Source organism: Erythrolamprus reginae, chromosome 9, assembly GCF_031021105.1.
Source record: "Erythrolamprus reginae isolate rEryReg1 chromosome 9, rEryReg1.hap1, whole genome shotgun sequence".
In the NCBI taxonomy this organism is placed as follows: domain Eukaryota; kingdom Metazoa; phylum Chordata; class Lepidosauria; order Squamata; family Dipsadidae; genus Erythrolamprus; species Erythrolamprus reginae.
The window spans coordinates 3,470,735-3,489,353 of record NC_091958.1 but is presented as its reverse complement, the minus strand read 5'-3'; the positions used below and the strand labels follow the sequence as shown (position 1 = coordinate 3,489,353).

The window sequence follows — 18,619 nt, the reverse complement described above, 5'->3', positions numbered from 1 at the left end:
GGGAAGGGAAGAGAAGGGGAAAGGAGTGGGAGAGGGGAAGGGATGAGACAAGGGGAAGGAAAGAGGAGAGAAGACAATGGACAATATAAGAGCTAGGATGAGCAGTGACCAGAAGGGCTATTTCTTCCTCTTTTGGTTTACACCTTGTCCAAGGGGCATCTGATTAGATTTGAGGCTGGTTTTACACAATTTGATAGCGAAATGGGGGAGCCCTCCAATATACTGGATTCTAAATGGTCTGGGTCTCCACACCACCGCATAAGAAATAAATTAACCCAAGCTAAATCTAAATCAAGTTTAGCCATGTTTCATGACAGTTTAGTGCAGCGTTTTTGCTCTGGCAAAGTCTGGAAGACCAAGACTCAAACTTCTATCATCTCCAATGGAGAAGATGGGACTTACAGCTCTATCTGCTAAAAACTCCCAGTTTACAGAAGGACCACAATTTGATAGGCCCAACAACCAGGTTTCTGCAGCAACCGAATCTGATAGTCTTCATTCTACTCTCCGTTCATTCTACTCTTTGAATGATAATCTTGTCCATTCCTGTCTCATCTCACTCAAACATCCATGGTTGCATCTCAGCAAAAAGCTCTCCCAGCTGTTGGTGGGAAGGATGGATTGCAAGAGTTGGAGACTACCTATCATCTTTGGGAGGGAGATCCGGCGAATCAGTGGAGGTGGTGGTGGTGATGGCTTTGAAGTCCACGTTCCGTGGCCAAGGAGACCCTTAGCCCTTGAAGATGTACTTGATGGGATACTCGCTATCGTCCGAAGCGAAGCTCTCGCTCTCGTTGAAGGTCTCCCTTTCGCTGACCGTGTTGGCACTTCTTATTCTCGAGAGTTGGGCATGCAGTCGCTTGTGCCGTTTCCTCAGCTCCGCGTAGCAATGGGAGAACGTATGGAAGATGGAGGTAGCTGGAAAGGCCATAATTAGAATCCCACTCAAGATGCTGCTGAGAGCCACCATCTGGCCTGGGACGCTCCTCGGGACCATGTCCCCGTACCCAACCGTAGTCATGGAGATAATCGCCCACCAATAGGAGGCCGGGATGCTGGTGAACTCCAGGACCTTGCCCGATTCATTCTCCGCCAGGTAGACCAGGGGAGAAAACAGGGTGATGGCCACACACAGGAAGAGCATCAGGAGGCCAAACTCCCGAGCGCACCTCTGGATGGTGAGTCCGATGGTTTGCAAGCCCAGAGAGTGCCTCGCGAGGCGCATGACGTACAATATCCTCAGCGCCCGTAAGACCCGTAGCACCAAACCCACCTTCTCAAAATAAGAACTCCCACTCGGACGGTCATCGTTCTCCGAAACCTCACTGTCCCCCATGACGAGGGAGGCGTAATAAGGAGAAATGGCCAGGAAGTCAATAATGTTCAAGGGCCCTTTGAAAAACTGGCATTTACTCCTGGATTGGATGAAGCGCAGGCAAAATTCCAGGGAGAACCAGGCGACGCAGATGGTCTCTATGATGAACATGTAGTAGCACTTTTGGGAACATTCACCCTGCATGCAAGAAAGGGAGAAAGCCAAACTAGGATTAGTATTCTGCAGTTTTATTGCATGGTGGTTTCATGAAAAGAAGGACTAGGAGTGATACAATAGAGCCAATATCTCAGGGGCTGCCACAATGAACCTAAGAACCTAAGATGAGCCCTGCTGAATCAGGCCAAAGCCCACCGAGTCCAGCATTCTGTGTCCCACAGTGGCCCACCAATTGTCCATGGGGATCTTGAGCAGAAAGAGAAGGCAAAATCCTCCCTTTCCCTTGACCCCCAACAAATTGTACCCAAGGGAACCCTGCCTGCCACAACCAACATAGAGGCGGCACTTGGATATCCAGTTCAATAACCACCTATGATACACTTGGCATCCCTGAATCTGTCTAATCCTGCCTTGAAGCTATCAAGGCTGACAGCTGTCACTACCTCTTCTGGAAGGGAATCCCATCAACCAAGGACCCTCTGGGTGAAGAAATATTTCCCTTTACTTGTCCTCACTTTCTTACCTGTGAGCTTTAGGGAGGGCCCCTCGTCCTAGTATTGTGTGATAGAGAAAAGAATTTTTCTCTATCCACCTTTTCTATCCCATGCAACCTAATTCTCCAAAGCAACTGAAGGCAGGATAAGAAATAGCAGATGGAAACCAATCAAAGAAAGATCCAACTCAGAAATAAGGAGACATTTCCTGAGAATTTGAACAATTGGTCAGTGAAACGACTTGCCTCCAGGAGTTTGGGTTCTCCATCACGGGAATTTTTCAAGAAGAGGCTGGACAGTCATTTGGCTCAAATGGAATAGGGTTCAATACTTCTGTTAATAGAGACCCCAAACTCTTACCTTCCCATGAAAATAACTTCTAGCTATCTATCTCTGTCTTTACCTCTACCTGTCAAGTCGGAAGAACCAGGTCTACAGTTCAAGGTTCAAATAAACTGGTCAATTGCTAAAAGCCTTGTACAGGATTCTTCTCAACTAATGGTTGGCACCTGGTTCGAATTAGATCAACACTGTCAGACTATTTACTAAGTCTTCACTACTAGTTTTTTCTCATCATTCCTATCACCCCTCCTCCCACTTAGGAATGTATGACTGTAACTTGTTGCTTGCATCCTTAAGATTTTTAATAATACTGATTGTTTCCTCGTTGCTCATTTGACCCCTACGACAATCATTAAATGTTGTACCTCATGACTCTTGACAAATGTATATTTTCTTTTATGTACACTAAGAGCCTATGCACCAAAGACAAATTCCTTGTGTGTCCAATCAGGCTTGGCCAATAAAGAATTCTATTCTATTCTATTCTATTCCAATTCTATTCTATTCTAATTCTATTCTATTCTGTTCTATTCTGTTCTATTACTATATCTTCTTTTCTATTATTTCTTAGATATATTTTACTATGAGTATCTCCTCTATAACCGTCATCATGTATTTTACTACGTGCATATAGATATATATCCACTAAAACCCTCATTTTGTATTGGACAAAAATAAATAAATAAAAATAAAATATTATATTCTATTCTACTCTAATCTACTCTATTCCATTCCATTCCATTTATTCTATCGGGGTCAATGGCACTCAAGAGAAGTTGGACTTAGTTTGCTTGTGGCTATGCAGAAATTCTAGGTTAATCCCTAATTCCACCCCCAGAACGGTTCTGCCATTCCTTCCCCTACAACCTCTATCTGTATCTATCTGGGCTAAAATGCACAACTGATTGAATCTTCTTAAAGAACTCAAAAGCATTCTAATAGCAATGAAAATGCAGCCTTATATTAAAATGAGAACCATTAAGGGACATCAGCTCATTCCTTTCCATAAAGCCACTCTTTTAGCTGAGGGATTTCCATCACTTACAATAACCATTTCCTTCCTAATGGAGTTCAGGGCATGAAGAGCAATGAACTTAATATTGCCATCAACTCCAAATCTCAACTAGCAAATGCTCTGTCCTACACATTGGGAAGAAGAATCTGAACTCCAAATACGAACTGAATAATCAAATTATCACAGAGAATCCCCACTCGGTTAAAGACCTCGGTCTACTAATAAAAGATTTAAGTGCCAAAGCCCACTGCAACAATATAGCCAAGAAGGCTTCAAGAGTTGTAAACCTAATCCTACGTAGCTTCCGCTCTGGCAATCTCACACTACTTACCAGAGCTTACAAAACTTTTGCCAGACCCATCCTTGAATACACCTCATCCGTTTGGAACCCATATTGCATCTCAGACATTAACACCCTTTCAAATGTCCAAAGATACTTCACCAGAAGAGCCCTTCACTCCTCCACTCGAAATAGAATACCCTACGAGACTAGACTTTCAATCCTGGGCCTAGAAAGTTTAGAACTAAGACGCCTTAAACAAGATCTAAGTATTGCCCACAAGATCATCTGCTGCAACGTCCTGCCTGTCGGCGACTACTTCAGCTTCAACCACAACAACACAAGAGCACACAACAGATTTAAACTTAATATTAACTGCTCCAAACATGACTGTAAAAAATATGACTTCAGTAACCGAGTTGTCGAAGCGTGGAACTCATTACCAGACTCTATAGTGTCATCCCCAAACCCCCATCACTTAACCCTTAGATTATCTACATTTGACCTCTCCAGATTCCTAAGAGGTCCGTAAGGGGCGAGTACAAGTGCACTAGAGTGCCTTCCGTCCCCTGTCCTATTGCTCTCCTATATCTCCTATATCTTCTCTTCCATTCCTATATCTCTTCTTGTATTCTTTCATTGATATGTTCTATTACTATATCTTCTTTTCTATTATTTCTTAGATATATTTTACTATGAGTATCTCCTCTATAACCTTCTTCATATATTTTACTATGTGTATATAGATATATACCCACTAAAACCCTTATTGTGTATTGGACAAAATAAATAAATAAAAAATCAATCAATCAATCTTTAGGAAGAGTCATGACTACTTGGAAGCAAAATGTTTTTCTTGCTCCCTTATAGAAAGATGAGGTCGCAATGGTTGCTCAGAATAGGCAATGCCCCGGAAGCTATCTGGCTCAACAGAAGCAGAATTGGCAGTTTTGACCCATGTATTTATTTGTATGGTCCCTGGAGCATCTTGACCATTGTAGAACATGAGGCCAGTTCTGCAAAAACAAACCAAAAGCCTTTCCAGCTTAAGATCTTCTTTCCAACAGCATCCAAGGAAGACCAACAACTGAGCAGAAAGCCATCTGGTGTTGTTATTGGGGATTCCTATGAAATATCTCCCTTGCTCCTCACTAAATGTCACATCCCAGGATAGCCTGGGGAACAACTCCACGTGGGTGATCTTATCTCATAGTCTAGCCTCCTACCAGCCAGATGCTATACTCGGAGCCCCATAAACCTCTTTTCCTGTGAAAATAACATCTATCTAATCTATCTATCTATCTATCTATCTATCTATCTATCTATCTATCTATCTATCTATCTACATACCTACCTACCTACCTACCTACCTACCTACCTTTCTTCTTTCTTTCTTCTTTCTTTCCTTTTTTTCTTTCTTCTTTCTTTCTTTCTTTCTTTCTTTCTACAGTATCTCTATCTATCTACCTACTTACCTATCTTCTTTCTTTCTTTCCTTCTTTCTTTCTACAGTATCTCTATCTATCTATCTATCTATCCATCCATCCAATCCATCCAATCATCAATCTATCTCCATCATCCACCCATCCACTCACTATGGAAATGGAATATTATAAAATATGGAGCAAATGATATAATTGGCTGGAAAATAAAGGTAAAATTAATAGATAATGGTATGACAATAAATAAACCAAAGCAGGTATGGATATTTGCATTTATGTGTAAACTGTAGATGGATGAAAACAAGGTGATAGGTGGATATAGTTAAGCAAGATGTTAGATATTAAGAAGAAATTACATGTAGGATTTAGGAATATAAGAGATATAAAAATATAGTATGTACACCGATACAGTATGCTGTAAAATGATTTTTTTTTCTGGTATATGATGTTACATTACGTTACAATGTTTTTTTATGTGTGGTTGTATGTAATGTTGTTTTTAAAATGGTTTAATAAAAATCATTTTTTTAAAAAAAGAAAAGAAAATTATGATTATTAATTGGATATGATCACCAGTCCCACCAGTCCCCTCCAACCTGCGAAAAAGTTTGCCAGTATCCAAAGCAAAATTATGGTTTTCCCTACACGCTCTGTAATTTTTACTGTAAACAATTAATTAATATTCATCACATTCACAGCACACACACAAAAATACGAGATGGATAAAGCTGTACAAATTAGCCAGCTCTGCTCAATTGACGGGAGACAAAATTCGTAAGAAGTATACACTGCAATGCAGGAGTGATGGTTGCTTTGGAATTGTATGGCAAGGTTGTAGATGGGGGCTTTGCTGGCATGTTTTAATTGGGTAATTTTAGGAAATGTATTTTTTGGAAGAAGATCTGCTGGGAAAAAAATTAGCTGAAAGTTTTAGAACAACCGGTTGGTCATAAATATTTACTCTCTCCAGGCTAACACCTTCCAGAGTGGATGAAACTGATGTATTCAGAATAAATAGTGGATGAGAAGGTTTCCAATGCATCTGGAAAATATTTTTTTCCCCCAAAGAAATATGACAAATAAGGAGATGGATTTGTCAACACTGTTTGTGTGTGTTTGTTCCTCTAATTCTCAGCAGAGAAATCTCCAACCCTATAAGGCAGTGTTTTTCAACCAGTGTGCCGTGGCACACTAGTGTGCCGCGAGACATGGTCAGGTGTGCCGCGAAGCTCAGAGAGAGAAAGAAAGCAAGAGAGAGAGAAAGAAAGAGAAAGAAAGAAAGAAAGAGAGAGAGAGAGAGCAAGAGAGAGAGAGCAAGAGAGAGAAAGAAAGCAAGAGAGAGAGAGAAAGAGGTAGGGAAGGAGAGAGAGAGAAAGACATAGAGGGAGGTAAGGAGGGAGAGAAATAGAGCAAAAAAAAGAGGAAGGAAGGAAGAGAAAGAAAGAGGGATGGAGAGAGAGAAAGAAAGAGGAAGGAAGGGAGAGAGAGAGAATTTTTTTGTCCAAACTTATTTTAGCACCCCGCCCCGCTCAATGTGCCCCAGGGTTTCGTAAATATAAAAAATGTGCCGCGGCTCAAAAAAGGTTGAAAATCACTGCTATAAGGCATGCTAGTAAGAAACACTGGACCTCCAAGCACATTTTACACAACTGTCATGCAAAGTTCATAAAACTCTCCCACTTTGATGCCAGAAATGGACTTTTCACTTGTTCCACTACTTAATCCTTGTTGTTATTCCCATCTGTTTTAATATAAACAGACAATGAGAAATTTCTCCCTACTTCTAAATTGCATTTCTGTTTGATAACCTTCCACCCATCAGTTCTAGTCCCATTCTCAGATGCTTTCAAGAATATTTATTTATTTATTTATTTATTTTTATTTATTTATTTTGTCCAATACACAATGAGAGTTTTAGTGGGTATATATATATACACACAGATAGTAAAATACATGATGAAGGTTATAGAGGAGATACTCATAGTAAAATATATCTAAGAAAGAATGGAAGAGAAGAAATAGGAATAAAACATATCAATGAAAGAATAGAAGAAGAGATATAGGAAAAGAAGAAAGGTATAGGAGATATAGGGGAGTAATAGGACAGGGGACGGAAGGCACTCTAGTGCACTTGAACTCGCCCCTTACTGACCTCTTAGGAATCTGGACAGGTCAACTGTAGATAATCTAAGTGTAAAGTGTTGGGGGTTTGGGGATGACACAATTGAGTCCGGTAATGAGTTCCACACTTCGACAACTTGGTTACTGAAGTCGTATTTTTTACAGTCAGGTTTGAAGCAGTTAATATTAAGTTTAAATCTGTTGTGTGCTCTTGTGTTATTGTGGTTGAAGCTGAAGTAGTCGCCAACAGGCAGGACGTTGCAGCATATGATCTTGTGGGCAATACTTAGATCTTGTTTAAGGCGTCTTAGTTCTAAGCTTTCTAGGCCCAGGATTGAAAGTCTAGTCTCGTAGGGCATTCTGTTTCGAGTGGAGGAGTGAAGGGCTCTTGTTGTGAAGTATCTTTGGACATTTTCGAGGGTGTTAATGTCTGAAATGCGATATGGGTTCCAAACAGATGAGCTGTATTCGAGGATGGGTCTGGCAAAAGTTTTGTAAGCTCTGGTAAGTAGTGTGAGATTGCCAGAGCAGAAGTTACATAGGATTAGGTTTACAACTCTTGAAGCCTTCTTGGCTATGTTGTTGCAGTGGGCTTTGGTACTTAAATCTTTTGTTATTAGTATACCGAGGTCTTTAACCGAGTGGGGATTCTCTGTGATAATTTGATTATTCAGTTCGTATTTGAAGTTCAGATTCTTCTTCCCAATGTGTAGGACACAGCATTTGCTAGTTGAGATTTGGAGTTGCCATGTGTTAGACCACTCAGAAACACTCAGAAACACCGAATAGTCCACCCTATCTCCCTTGTGACAGCCCCTCAAACATAGGAAGACTACTAGTATTTTTGAGCATGATGATTTTAGCCAAAGAGTTAGAATCAGTTTTGAGAATCATTCGACTGGCTAACTAGGGAATTTTTTTAAAAAAAAACAATCTGAAGTGGTTAACGATGCGTTGAAAGTTGACATTCTTCTTCCTTTGAAATTGCTAGAGATTTTTCCTCAATAAATAAATGATTGGGTATTTGACATCAAAATAGCACTTATACTATTCTGAAAATGACTGAAGCTTTCTCGCAGCTGCATTCCTATTACAAGGGCCTCTGAGTCACATTTTTTTCTGCATTGCTGGTTATATTTGAATAATTAATCCAAGCTAAATCAAGCCATTCAAGGTGAGAACTGGCCAATTTTTATTTTTTTAAAAAGAATCTATTAGTAAGAAGCTACAGTATGTAGCAGCGCCAAATGTCAGCCTACATTCTCCCCTTTTCTTGAGCGATAAATCCATAAGCCCCAGTAAGAACAGTTCTTTATGGATCACTGGGAAGGTTTTATTTAGTAATGCTATTTAACACTAAAGGTTATACAACTACCCCCTCCCTCCCTCCCCTCCCCCTCCAAAGCAGAGATCTGATTTTAGAAAGCATTAGGAAGTTTTTAAAAGGAAGTTCCACCTAAGAAGAAAATACCTTTTAAGCTCATTTCTGTGGCAGGGAAGAAAAAAAGAGAGATTGGGGTGCAACTGTTTTGATAGGATAGGACTGACAGTGTGATATGATCACTAGGACGCTGGATGTTGAAAAGATAGACCAGGATTAAACGCCCAGTCAACCATTAAATTTAATTTCTTTTAGCTTAGACTGTGTGACATGATTCTTTTAAGTGGAACAGGTGGATAAACCTTTGGCAGAGATGGTGGTATAGAACCAAGAAAAGCATAATCTTTTTTGGTTTTAAAAAGAAAAAGATATATCTATTTTTAAAAGGTATACTAAGGACAACTCCCTCTTCACAGTTTTGGGAGATGTTTCCAGAATTCACTCCCCCCCCTTTTTTTTCTGCCAGCACATCAAGATCCAAAGATTTGGCATATCAAGATTTTGGCTTGGCCTTAGACATGCTATTATATCTGGAGTTGGTTACAAGGTGAAATTGCAAGAACAACTTTGACACAATCTTGGAAAAGAGTAAATGACAATATTAGGAGGGACAAGTTTGAATGTATGGAGCAATGTCAAAATTGGATGGATGGATGGATGGATGGATGGATGGATGGATGGACAGATGGATGAAGAGAGAGAGAGAGAGATAATATGTAAGATAGACAGATATGGATAGATGAAGAGAGAGAATGTGCAAGATAGATAGATAGATAGATAGATAGATAGATAGATAGATAGATAGATAGATAGATAGATAGGTAGGTAGGTAGGTAGGTAGGTAGGTAGGTAGGTAGGTAGATAGATAGATAGATAGATAGATAGATAGATAGATAGATAGATAGATAGATAGATAGATAGATAGATAGGTAGATAAGATGATAGATAGATAGACAGACAGACAGACAGACAGACAGACAGACAGACAGATAGATAGAGATAGACAGGCAGACAGGCAGGCAGGAAGGCAGGCAGGAAGGCAGGCAGGCAGGCAGGCAGATACTGTAGAAGATAGATGGATGGATGAATTGATGAATTGATGGATGGATGGATTGTTGGTTGGATGGATGGATGGAGAGAGAGGAGAGAGAGAGAGAGAGAGAGAAGAGAAATAAATAAGAGAGGGAGAAATAGATAGGGCAAGAGAGATGATAGCTAGGTAAGAAGGTAGGTAGATAGGTAGATAGTAGGTAGGTAGGTAGATATATACGGTAGGTGGGTCGGTGGAAGGAAGGAATTAAAGTATGTCATGAGTTATTCAGGACCATGATAGAGGGCCTTGCTATCCATTTTCAGGGTCTTTCTATTGTTACCAAGAGCTTCATCTGTAAACATTGGGCAGTGAACCTGTTCATTCTCTCGTCAAAAATTCCTGCAGATGATTTCTACAGATCATCTCCTTGTTAAACACACAAACACGCACACACATACACAGAGAGAGAGAGCGTCATTTCTTGTTGGATTTTTGTTGTTCCTGCTGTCTTTATTTCAGGTCAGCTGGCAAACTTAAAGAAAGGATAACCTATTTCCCCACCCTCGTTTCCCTGTAAAAAAAAAAATATCTCCCACTCCTGGCCATTCTTTGCCTTCAGAGAAAATGCAAAAAAAAAAAGAAGATTTTTTTTAAAAGGAAGCAACATCTTCCAGATACGTTATTGTGCTTCCATTGTCAGCTCCACTCACTCTCCCTTCTATCTTTTCTGATTCTCTCGAAGCCCCAGGCTTTGGGGATTTCAGTCCATAAATAACATATGCCTTGAATGGAAGCATCCAAAAAAGCTACATACATACATACATCTGCACATCTATCTATTTATTTATTTATTATTTAGATTTGTATGCCGCTCCTCTCCGCAGACTCGGGGCGGCTCACAACAGAATAAGAACAATACCTATCCGTCCCTCCACTTCTGGCTCTGCAGGTGACCGATAAATGTAAGAACATAAATATTCTTCTTGTAAAACTCAGGGCCAATCGAACTGAAAACTGTTTTAATTGCTCCCTCCGTCTGTCATTCAAATACGCCTCCACGGGGATGCACTTCCCTGAGGTTAAGAGGTTTCAGATCAGTGATAGCATCTTCTCGGAGGAAAGGGGAGATTGACAGCACGAGAAACAAGTCCTGTTGAGATCCACTGAATCGAGGAAAGCAATGTGTGGGATTTCAGGTGGGCTCATCCACCTCCAACGTTTCCCCTGCGAGGGAAATGATCAAACTGCAAAAGGGATCCTGAAGGCCTCCATGTCAATTGACGGGATTGGAATGGAATGGAATGGAATAGAGTGGAGTGGAGTAGAGTAGAGTAGAGTAGAGTAGAGTAGAGTAGAGTAGAGTAGAGTAGAGCAGAGCAGAGCAGAGCAGAGCAGAGCAGAGCAGAATAGAATAAACAGAATGGAATGGAATAGAATGGAATAGAATAGAATAGAATAGAATTCTTTATTGGCCAAGTGTGTTTGGACACACAAGGAATTTGTCTTGGTGCAGATGCTCTCAGTGTACATAAAAGAAAATATAGATTTGTCAAGAATCATGTGGTACAACACTTAAGGGTATCTTAGGAGAAAGGCGGCATACAAATCTAAATAATAATAATAATAATAATAATAACAACAACAACAACAACTGTCATAGGGGTCAAATAAGCAATGAAGAAACAATCAATATTAATACAAATCTTAGGATACAAGCAACAAGTAACAGTCATACAGTCCTAAGTGGGAGGAATTCTATTCTATTCTATTCTATTCTATTCTAACACCTGTAGCAAGTTGCGTTTTTGTAGCCATGTTCCTGCTTAAGGATTCTGTCTACAACTCCCAAATCTAAATCTGGACAGTAGGCATGTTTTACTCAGAAATAAGTATTGCTAGATGAAGCCTACCTTGGATGAAGATGCTCCATCTAAGATGCCCAAGGACTAACTAGTCGCCTAAATCAAATCGAAACCTGATTATGAAATCTGAACATTGACCAGAAATTAAAGAGTAGCATACTGTCACTTCTTTGAAGGAAGAACTCACTGGAGAAGAGCCTAATGCTGGGAAAGATTGAGGGCAAAAGAAGAAGGGGGTGAGATAAAATAAGGTGGCTGGATGGAGTCACTGAAGCATGATTGGACTCCAGAGGATGGTAGAGAACAGGAAGGCCTTGAGGAATTTTCTCCATGGGGTCGCAATGGGTCAGACACAACTTTGCAATTAACAACAGCCCTTCCAAAGCAGGTCCTTAACCTATAGACTTAAAATAGATTGGGCAGTGACTTTTTGGTAATTTGGGCAATACTGGAATTTGTAGTGTTACCCCATTTGTTAGGGCACCAGATCAGAGGAGTTTGCCTTGGAGATCCAGGTTCTCTCTTTCTTTCTCTCTCTCATTCTCTCTCTCTCATTCTCTCTCTCTCTCTCTCATTCTCTCTTTCTCTCTCTCTCTCTCTCTCATTCTTTCTCTCTCTCTCATTCTCTCTCTCTCATTCTCTCTCATTCTTTCTTTCTCTCTCTCTCATTCTCTCTCTCTCATTCTTTCTTTCTCTCTCTCTCATTCTTTCTCTCTCTCTCTCATTCTCTCTCTCATTCTTTCTCTCTCTCTCTCATTCCCTCTCTCTCTCATTCTCTCTCTCTCATTCTCTCTCTCTCTCATTCTCTCTCTCTCTCTCATTCTCTCTCTCTCTCTCTCTCTCTTAGATCATGGCCTTCACCATCTTTTGAACATTCTGAGCAATTAGAGTTTGATCAGATAACTTTGTGTCCGCTGCATGTTGCCTTCTGCAAAGTGGGATCTAGCTCCTATTTAAACAGTTGTCCACTAGGACTCCAAGATCCCTCTCCCAGTTACTACTGTTGAGTAATGTACCGCATATACTGTACCTGTGCGTTTTGTTTCTCTTGCCTAAATGTAGAACCTGACTATTTGGCAAAGCAGAAACACTCCTTACCCTGTCTTCTTCTTCTCTCAAGTCCGGCATAGTGCTGATACAAAGGCTTATTGCTGTAGTAGCCACAAATAGGACGGAGAGACAAGCAAAGATTTTCCCAGGGAGGCCCGACTGGGGGTTTTCCACCATGTCCCTCAAGCTGTTCATGAAACGGTCGTATCTGGTCTCTTCCACCGGGGAACAGGCCACCAACTTCGCCCGGTGGAGTTCGTCTTCTTTGTGCTCTTCCGACAGCTCCTCCATCTTCTGAAGGAGCTTCTGGAAGCAGCAATTCTCCAACCTCGACTCTGCAATCCCCCAATATTTTAACTCCTCCCGAAAGGACAGGGCACACGTATTATGGAGGAACATCAGCTTGCCCGCTGCGAGGAAGCTGACAATCATCCCAAAAGCGCTCGGGTTCCGGTCGAAGAAGAACTCGTGGGTGTCTTCATCGTAGTCATCACAGATCTGGGTGATTTCCTCATAGCTGTTGCACGACTTCAGTCGGCTCAGCCTCGAAGACGGGAACTCGTCCAGGGTGCTCCAAGGCAGGAGGTATTTGCTGCCCCCGACATTGATCATGACCTCCTTCTTGCCATCGACGGCTCGGAGCTGATCCGCGCGGTAAATCCTCCGGGCCTTCTTGTAATGGATCCCTTTGGCGGGTGGAGACTTGGCCTCTGTGATGGGAAAGAGGTGGCTCCAAGATTTGCTGGAAGCAAAGCCGTAGTCCTGTTCTTTGCTTCCAGAGAGAATAGGCATCTCTCAGGGTGGTCATGGAGGACTTGAAGTAGCATCTGAACAATGCTAAAGAAAGGAGAAAGGGTGGGGAGGAAGGCGGTTAATAGAAATAGAAAGACAGAACTGTGGTCAACCGTGAGACGGAAGAATCACAATAACCAGGTGTCCAACCCAATTTGCGTTCTTTCAACTCTGCTTTGGAGAACATCTAAGTCGTTTCTGAACAGAGGGTGCTGTCTAATACACCATGGCGCGGCAAACACAGACTGCAACTAGATCTGCTGTTTCAGTCAGAAATGAAATAAAAAAAATTCCAGGCTATGTGAGCCGCGGTGGTGCAGTGGTTAGAGTCAGCTAACTTCAGTTCAAATCTCACCACCGGCTCAAGGTTGACTCAGCCTTCCATCCTTCCGAGGTGGGTCAAATGAGGACCCAGATTGTTGGGGGCAAGAGGCTGATTCTGTAAACCGCTTAAGAGAGGGCTGTAAAAAGCACTATGAAGCATTATATAAGTCTAAATGCTATTGCTATTCCTTCCTTCCTTCATTCCCTCCTTCCTTCCTTCCTTCCTTCTTTTATTAGATTTCTATGCTTCTCTTCTCGGGTGGCGTACAACATTAATATAACAATAGATAAGAAACCTAATATCTCTAAAATATGAAAATTTACTAAAAACATCCTTCCTTCCTTCCTTCCTTCCCTCCCTTTCCTTTCCTTTCCTTTCCTTCCTTCTCTTCCAATGGTTAGAATACAGTATTGCAGTCTAATTTTGCCCACTGCCAGGAGTTCAATCCTGACCAGCTCAAGGTCGACTCAGCCTTCCATCCTTCCGAGGTGGGTCAAATGAGGACCCAGATTGTTGGGGGCAAGAGCTGATTCTGTAAACCGCTTAGAGAGGGCTGTAAAAGTACTATGAAGCGGTATATAAGTCTAAATGCTATTGCTATTTCTTCTTTCCTTCCTTCCTTTATTAGATTTATATGCTTCTCTTCTCGGGCGGTGTACAACATTAATATAAGAATAGATAAGAAATCTAATATCTCTAGAATATGAAAATTTACTAAAAACATCCTTCCTTCCTTCCTTCCTTCCTTCCTTCCTTCCTTCCATCCTTCCTTCCTTCCTTCCTTCCTTTCCTTCCTTCTCTTCCAATGGTCAGAATACAGTATTGCAGGCTAACTTTGCCCACTGCCAGGAGTTCAATCCTGACCAGCTCAAGGTCGACTCAGCCTTCCATCCTTCTGAGTTGGGTCAAATGAGGACCTAGATTGTTGGGGGTAAGAGGCTGATTCTGTAAGCCGCTTAGAGAGGGCTGTAAAAGCACTATGAAGCGGTATATAAGTCTAAGTGCTATTGCTATTGCTAATACTAAGAGTCTTCCTGCATAGAGAAGTTACACATTTTTAAAAAACGTGACCTCCTCAAAGGAATCACCTGTAAGAGCCATTGCTCGGTGGGTCCCATGAAGGAACTAGTTCAGTGTGAGCAGAAAAACTCGATTAAAAACAAGCAATAAATGAGCCCGGCACCATCAAACGCGAAATGTCCCACTTTCCAACAGAGGATGTCAAAAGAAGTCCATCCCCTACGTAGGAAGGAATTGATTTTCCTCCACCGATTGACCCTCCTGTCACCTACTCTTCAGAGGCTGATTGTCCTGTGCTTGGGAGATGCTTTAACCCACGGTCGACCAACCCCATCCTGCGTTTATCGAATTCTTTTTAAGCTGCCTGAATTGGGGACTTCCCCACTGCTGGATCCAAACTAAATTAATTAGGTTGATATAGGGAGGATTGCATTCGCTTGACCCAAATCTGTTGCAAATCAATTTCATTAGATGACAATATTTCCGGGGCAAAGAATATCTAGCAGGGATTAACAAAGACCTTGGTGGTTTCAGTAGGTTACAATCCTAGTTGTCCATCCTTAGCTGGATGGTTTGCATATGAATGGTTTTTTTAAAAAAATTGGACACGGTGAAGAGGGTCTTGTTTTAAAATAATAACTGACTGTGACACAAACCTGAAGAAAATTCCTAGCCGTATTTTCTAAACGAAGAAGCTGATTGCATTTCAGCTCATCAGCTGGACAAAAGCTTGTCAGGATTATTTAATTCCAAACTGATTAAGCTTTTGCTTTTACCAAGGGGAACATCTGCAGCCAATCATGCGGAATTCAGAACAGCCTCAAGTTTCGAAATTGCCAAGCTAATGGGTGTGTTTGGAGGGTCATTGGAAAGCACCGGGGGGGGGGGGTAGTTGCAAACTTGCATATAGATTCACCACCACCCACCACCACCTCTCTCTCGAGTCCTCGGAGAGGGGTGGCATACAAATCTAATAAATTATTATTATTATTATTATTATTATTATTATTATTATTATTATTACTATTATTATTAATATTAATATTGATAAAAGGTAAGCTAAGATTGTACCTTAACGATAGCAGCATTGGACAGTGTTTCTTTTCAAATAGAGTTTGTATTGCTTTTCTCCACAATACAGCCATAGAAACATAGGAACATAGAAGTCTGACGGCAGAAAAAGACCTCATGGTCCATCTAGTCTGCCCTTATACTATTTTCTGTATTTTTATCTTAGGATGGATATATGTTTATCCCAGGCATGTTTAAATTCAGTTCCTGTGGATTTATCTACCACGTCTGCTGGAAGTTTGTTCCAAGGATCTACGACTCTTTCAGTAAAATAACATTTTCTCATGTTGCTTTTGATCTTTCCCCCAACTAACTTCAGATTGTGTCCCCTTGTTCTTGTGTTCACTTTTCTATTAAAAACACTTCCCTCCTGGACCTTATTTAACCCTTTGACATATTTAAATGTTTCGATCATGTCCCCCCTTTCCCTTCTGTCCTCCAGATTAGACAGATTGAGTTCATGAAGTCTTTCCTGATACGTTTTATGCTTAAGACCTTCCACCATTTTTGTAGCCCGTCTTTGGACCCCTTCAATTTTGTCAATATCTTTTTGTAGGTGAGGTCTCCAGAACTGTACACAGTTCTGGAAACCTCAGCCATACATACCAGTATACCTTAATCCTTAACAAAATACACTACTTAATTTCCACCTTTTATACATTAATTATTTGCCTGTTTCACCTTTAATATCGTTTCACCTTTAATACCCCTCCCTCTATCTCCTTCTCTTCCATCTACATTCTTTCTCCTTCTCCCCCACTTCCTTACTTCCCTCCCTCCTTCTTCCCTTCCTTCTCTACTTCCTTTTCTCCCTTTTACTTATTTTATTTATTTTATTTATTAATTGGACTTTTATGCTGCCCCTCTCGAAGGACTCGGGGTGGTTTATAATGTATAATAAAACAATATATAACATCTTAAATCCAGTTAATTGAATTTAAAATCTAAAAGACCCCCAAACTATAAAAAACAGTGATTCCATTCGATCAACTTTCTCTCAATACATTCATGGGCCAGGGGGCAAGAATCTAGCGGCCCCAAGCCTATGTACATTAGGATACATTAGCCTTTCCATCAGTATACCTGTTCACAATACGTCCTATAGTTAATAGGCAGTTAACTCATGTCCCCTAATCCTTTAATTATCGGTGCATCTCTTAAAATTATTTCCCCCCTAGTTCCATATCTATGCTTAATTCTTATGTGTTCCCAGGTATATTGACTACTAGTTACAGTTTAGTTACACCCCAAATCTTCGGAGCCACCCCAAATCTTCGGAGACGGGCGGCATATAAGTCTAATAAATTATTATTAATTACCGGTATTATTATTATTATTATTATTATTATTATTATTATTATTATTATTATTATTATTATTACAAACTTAATGCTGCCTCCCCAATTGCCTAATTTTGACACCTGGATCCAACACCTTTAATTATTATAATTTTTATTTTCCTCTAATTTAATCTAGGTTTCCAAGCAACCTAGTAAGGTAGAACAGGATGGTTTTGCCCCAAAAGGTTGCATCCGGAGACCTTAAACCCTATTTTTATCCCTTCTAAAGAGGATGCTGTGCAGCTATGCAACTGTGAATCAGGAAACTTAATGAACTCAATCTGTAGAGTCTGGAGGACAGAATGGAAAGGGTGGGGGAGGTCATGATCGAAACATTTAAATATGTTAAAAGGTTAAATAAAGTTCAGGAGGGAAGTATTTTCAATAGGAAAGTGAACCCAAGAACAAGAGGGCACAATCTGAGGTTAGTTGGGGGAAAGATCAGAAGCAACGTGAGAAAATATTATTTGACTGAAAGAGGAGTAGATGCTTGGAACAAACTTCCAGCAGACGTGGTTGGTAAATCCACAGTAACTGAATTTAAACATGCCTGGGATAAACATAGATCCATCCTAAGATACAATACAGGAAATAGCATAAGGGCAGACTAGATGGACCATGAGGCCTTTTTCTGCCGTCAATCTTCTATGTTTCTATGTTTCTTGGAGGGCTGAGAATCTCCATAGACCTGTTCTGATATTTGTTACTGTCTTGGTTTTAGTACCGTCATCCAAGAACCAGTGGGCAGTTTAATATCAGCAGTTGGCCTCCTTATTTCATCTCCCCAAACACATACACAAATTCTACCCTCTTCATAAACATAAGCATTATTATTATTATTATTATTATTATTATTATTATTATTATTATTATTATTTATTAGATTTGTATGCCACCCCTCTCCGAAGACTCGGGGATAAACATGCCTGGGATAAACATAGATCCATCCTAAGACAAAATACAGGAAACAATATAAGGGCAGACTAGATGGACCATGAGGTATTTTTCTGCCGTCAATCTTCTATGTTTCTATGAATTGCTGGTTGAACAGCCTACATGCCAGGGTTTCTTTTTACCATGCATCAGAAGGCAGCCTAGCCTTCTGTGTGGTTTCTGAGCCTCCAGGGACTTCATAAACCATAACCCAGCTGGTGGTGGCGGGGAGACCAGGATTCTTGGTCTCCTTCAGTCCCTCTCATGCCCCGCGGCGAGCCAACAACAGCCCTTTCTCAAACCAACTTTTCCCAAAGTTACTTACTGCGCTAAACACCGGCTGGCTGCAAGCTGTCTCCCTCTCCAACGAGAGCAGGAATTGGATTTGCATTGTTGAGCGGGAGTGACAATTCGATCGACATCTGTCGCCTGGATTCCACTGAGAGAGAGAGAGAGAGAGAATAAACAGCCCTTGTCAGGGATCTGCCTCTCTCCTTGTGAAGGTTAGATCTCCAAGCATCTTTCCTGCCTCGTTTGCTTTTGTGCCAAGGGGCATCCAGCAGGAGCTTCCCAAGGGCTGGAAGTTCTTCTCCTTCTTCTTCTTCTGCAGCCAAAGGCAGCAAAGG

General features: G+C 41.0%; 1 protein-coding gene across 1 annotated transcript; it reads right to left on the bottom strand.

Moving 5' to 3' along the window:
• Positions 1–698: 698 nt before the first annotated feature.
• KCNG4 (potassium voltage-gated channel modifier subfamily G member 4) lies at positions 699–18,403 on the bottom strand. The gene is made up of 3 exons (XM_070761890.1): positions 18,319–18,403; positions 12,561–13,349; positions 699–1,513 (listed from the first exon to the last, which is right to left on the bottom strand). The coding sequence occupies exons 2-3, from the start codon at positions 13,302–13,304 to the stop codon at positions 731–733; spliced, it is 1,527 nt and encodes a 508-aa protein (XP_070617991.1). The 5' UTR covers positions 13,305–13,349; positions 18,319–18,403; the 3' UTR covers positions 699–730.
• Positions 18,404–18,619: the final 216 nt, after the last annotated feature.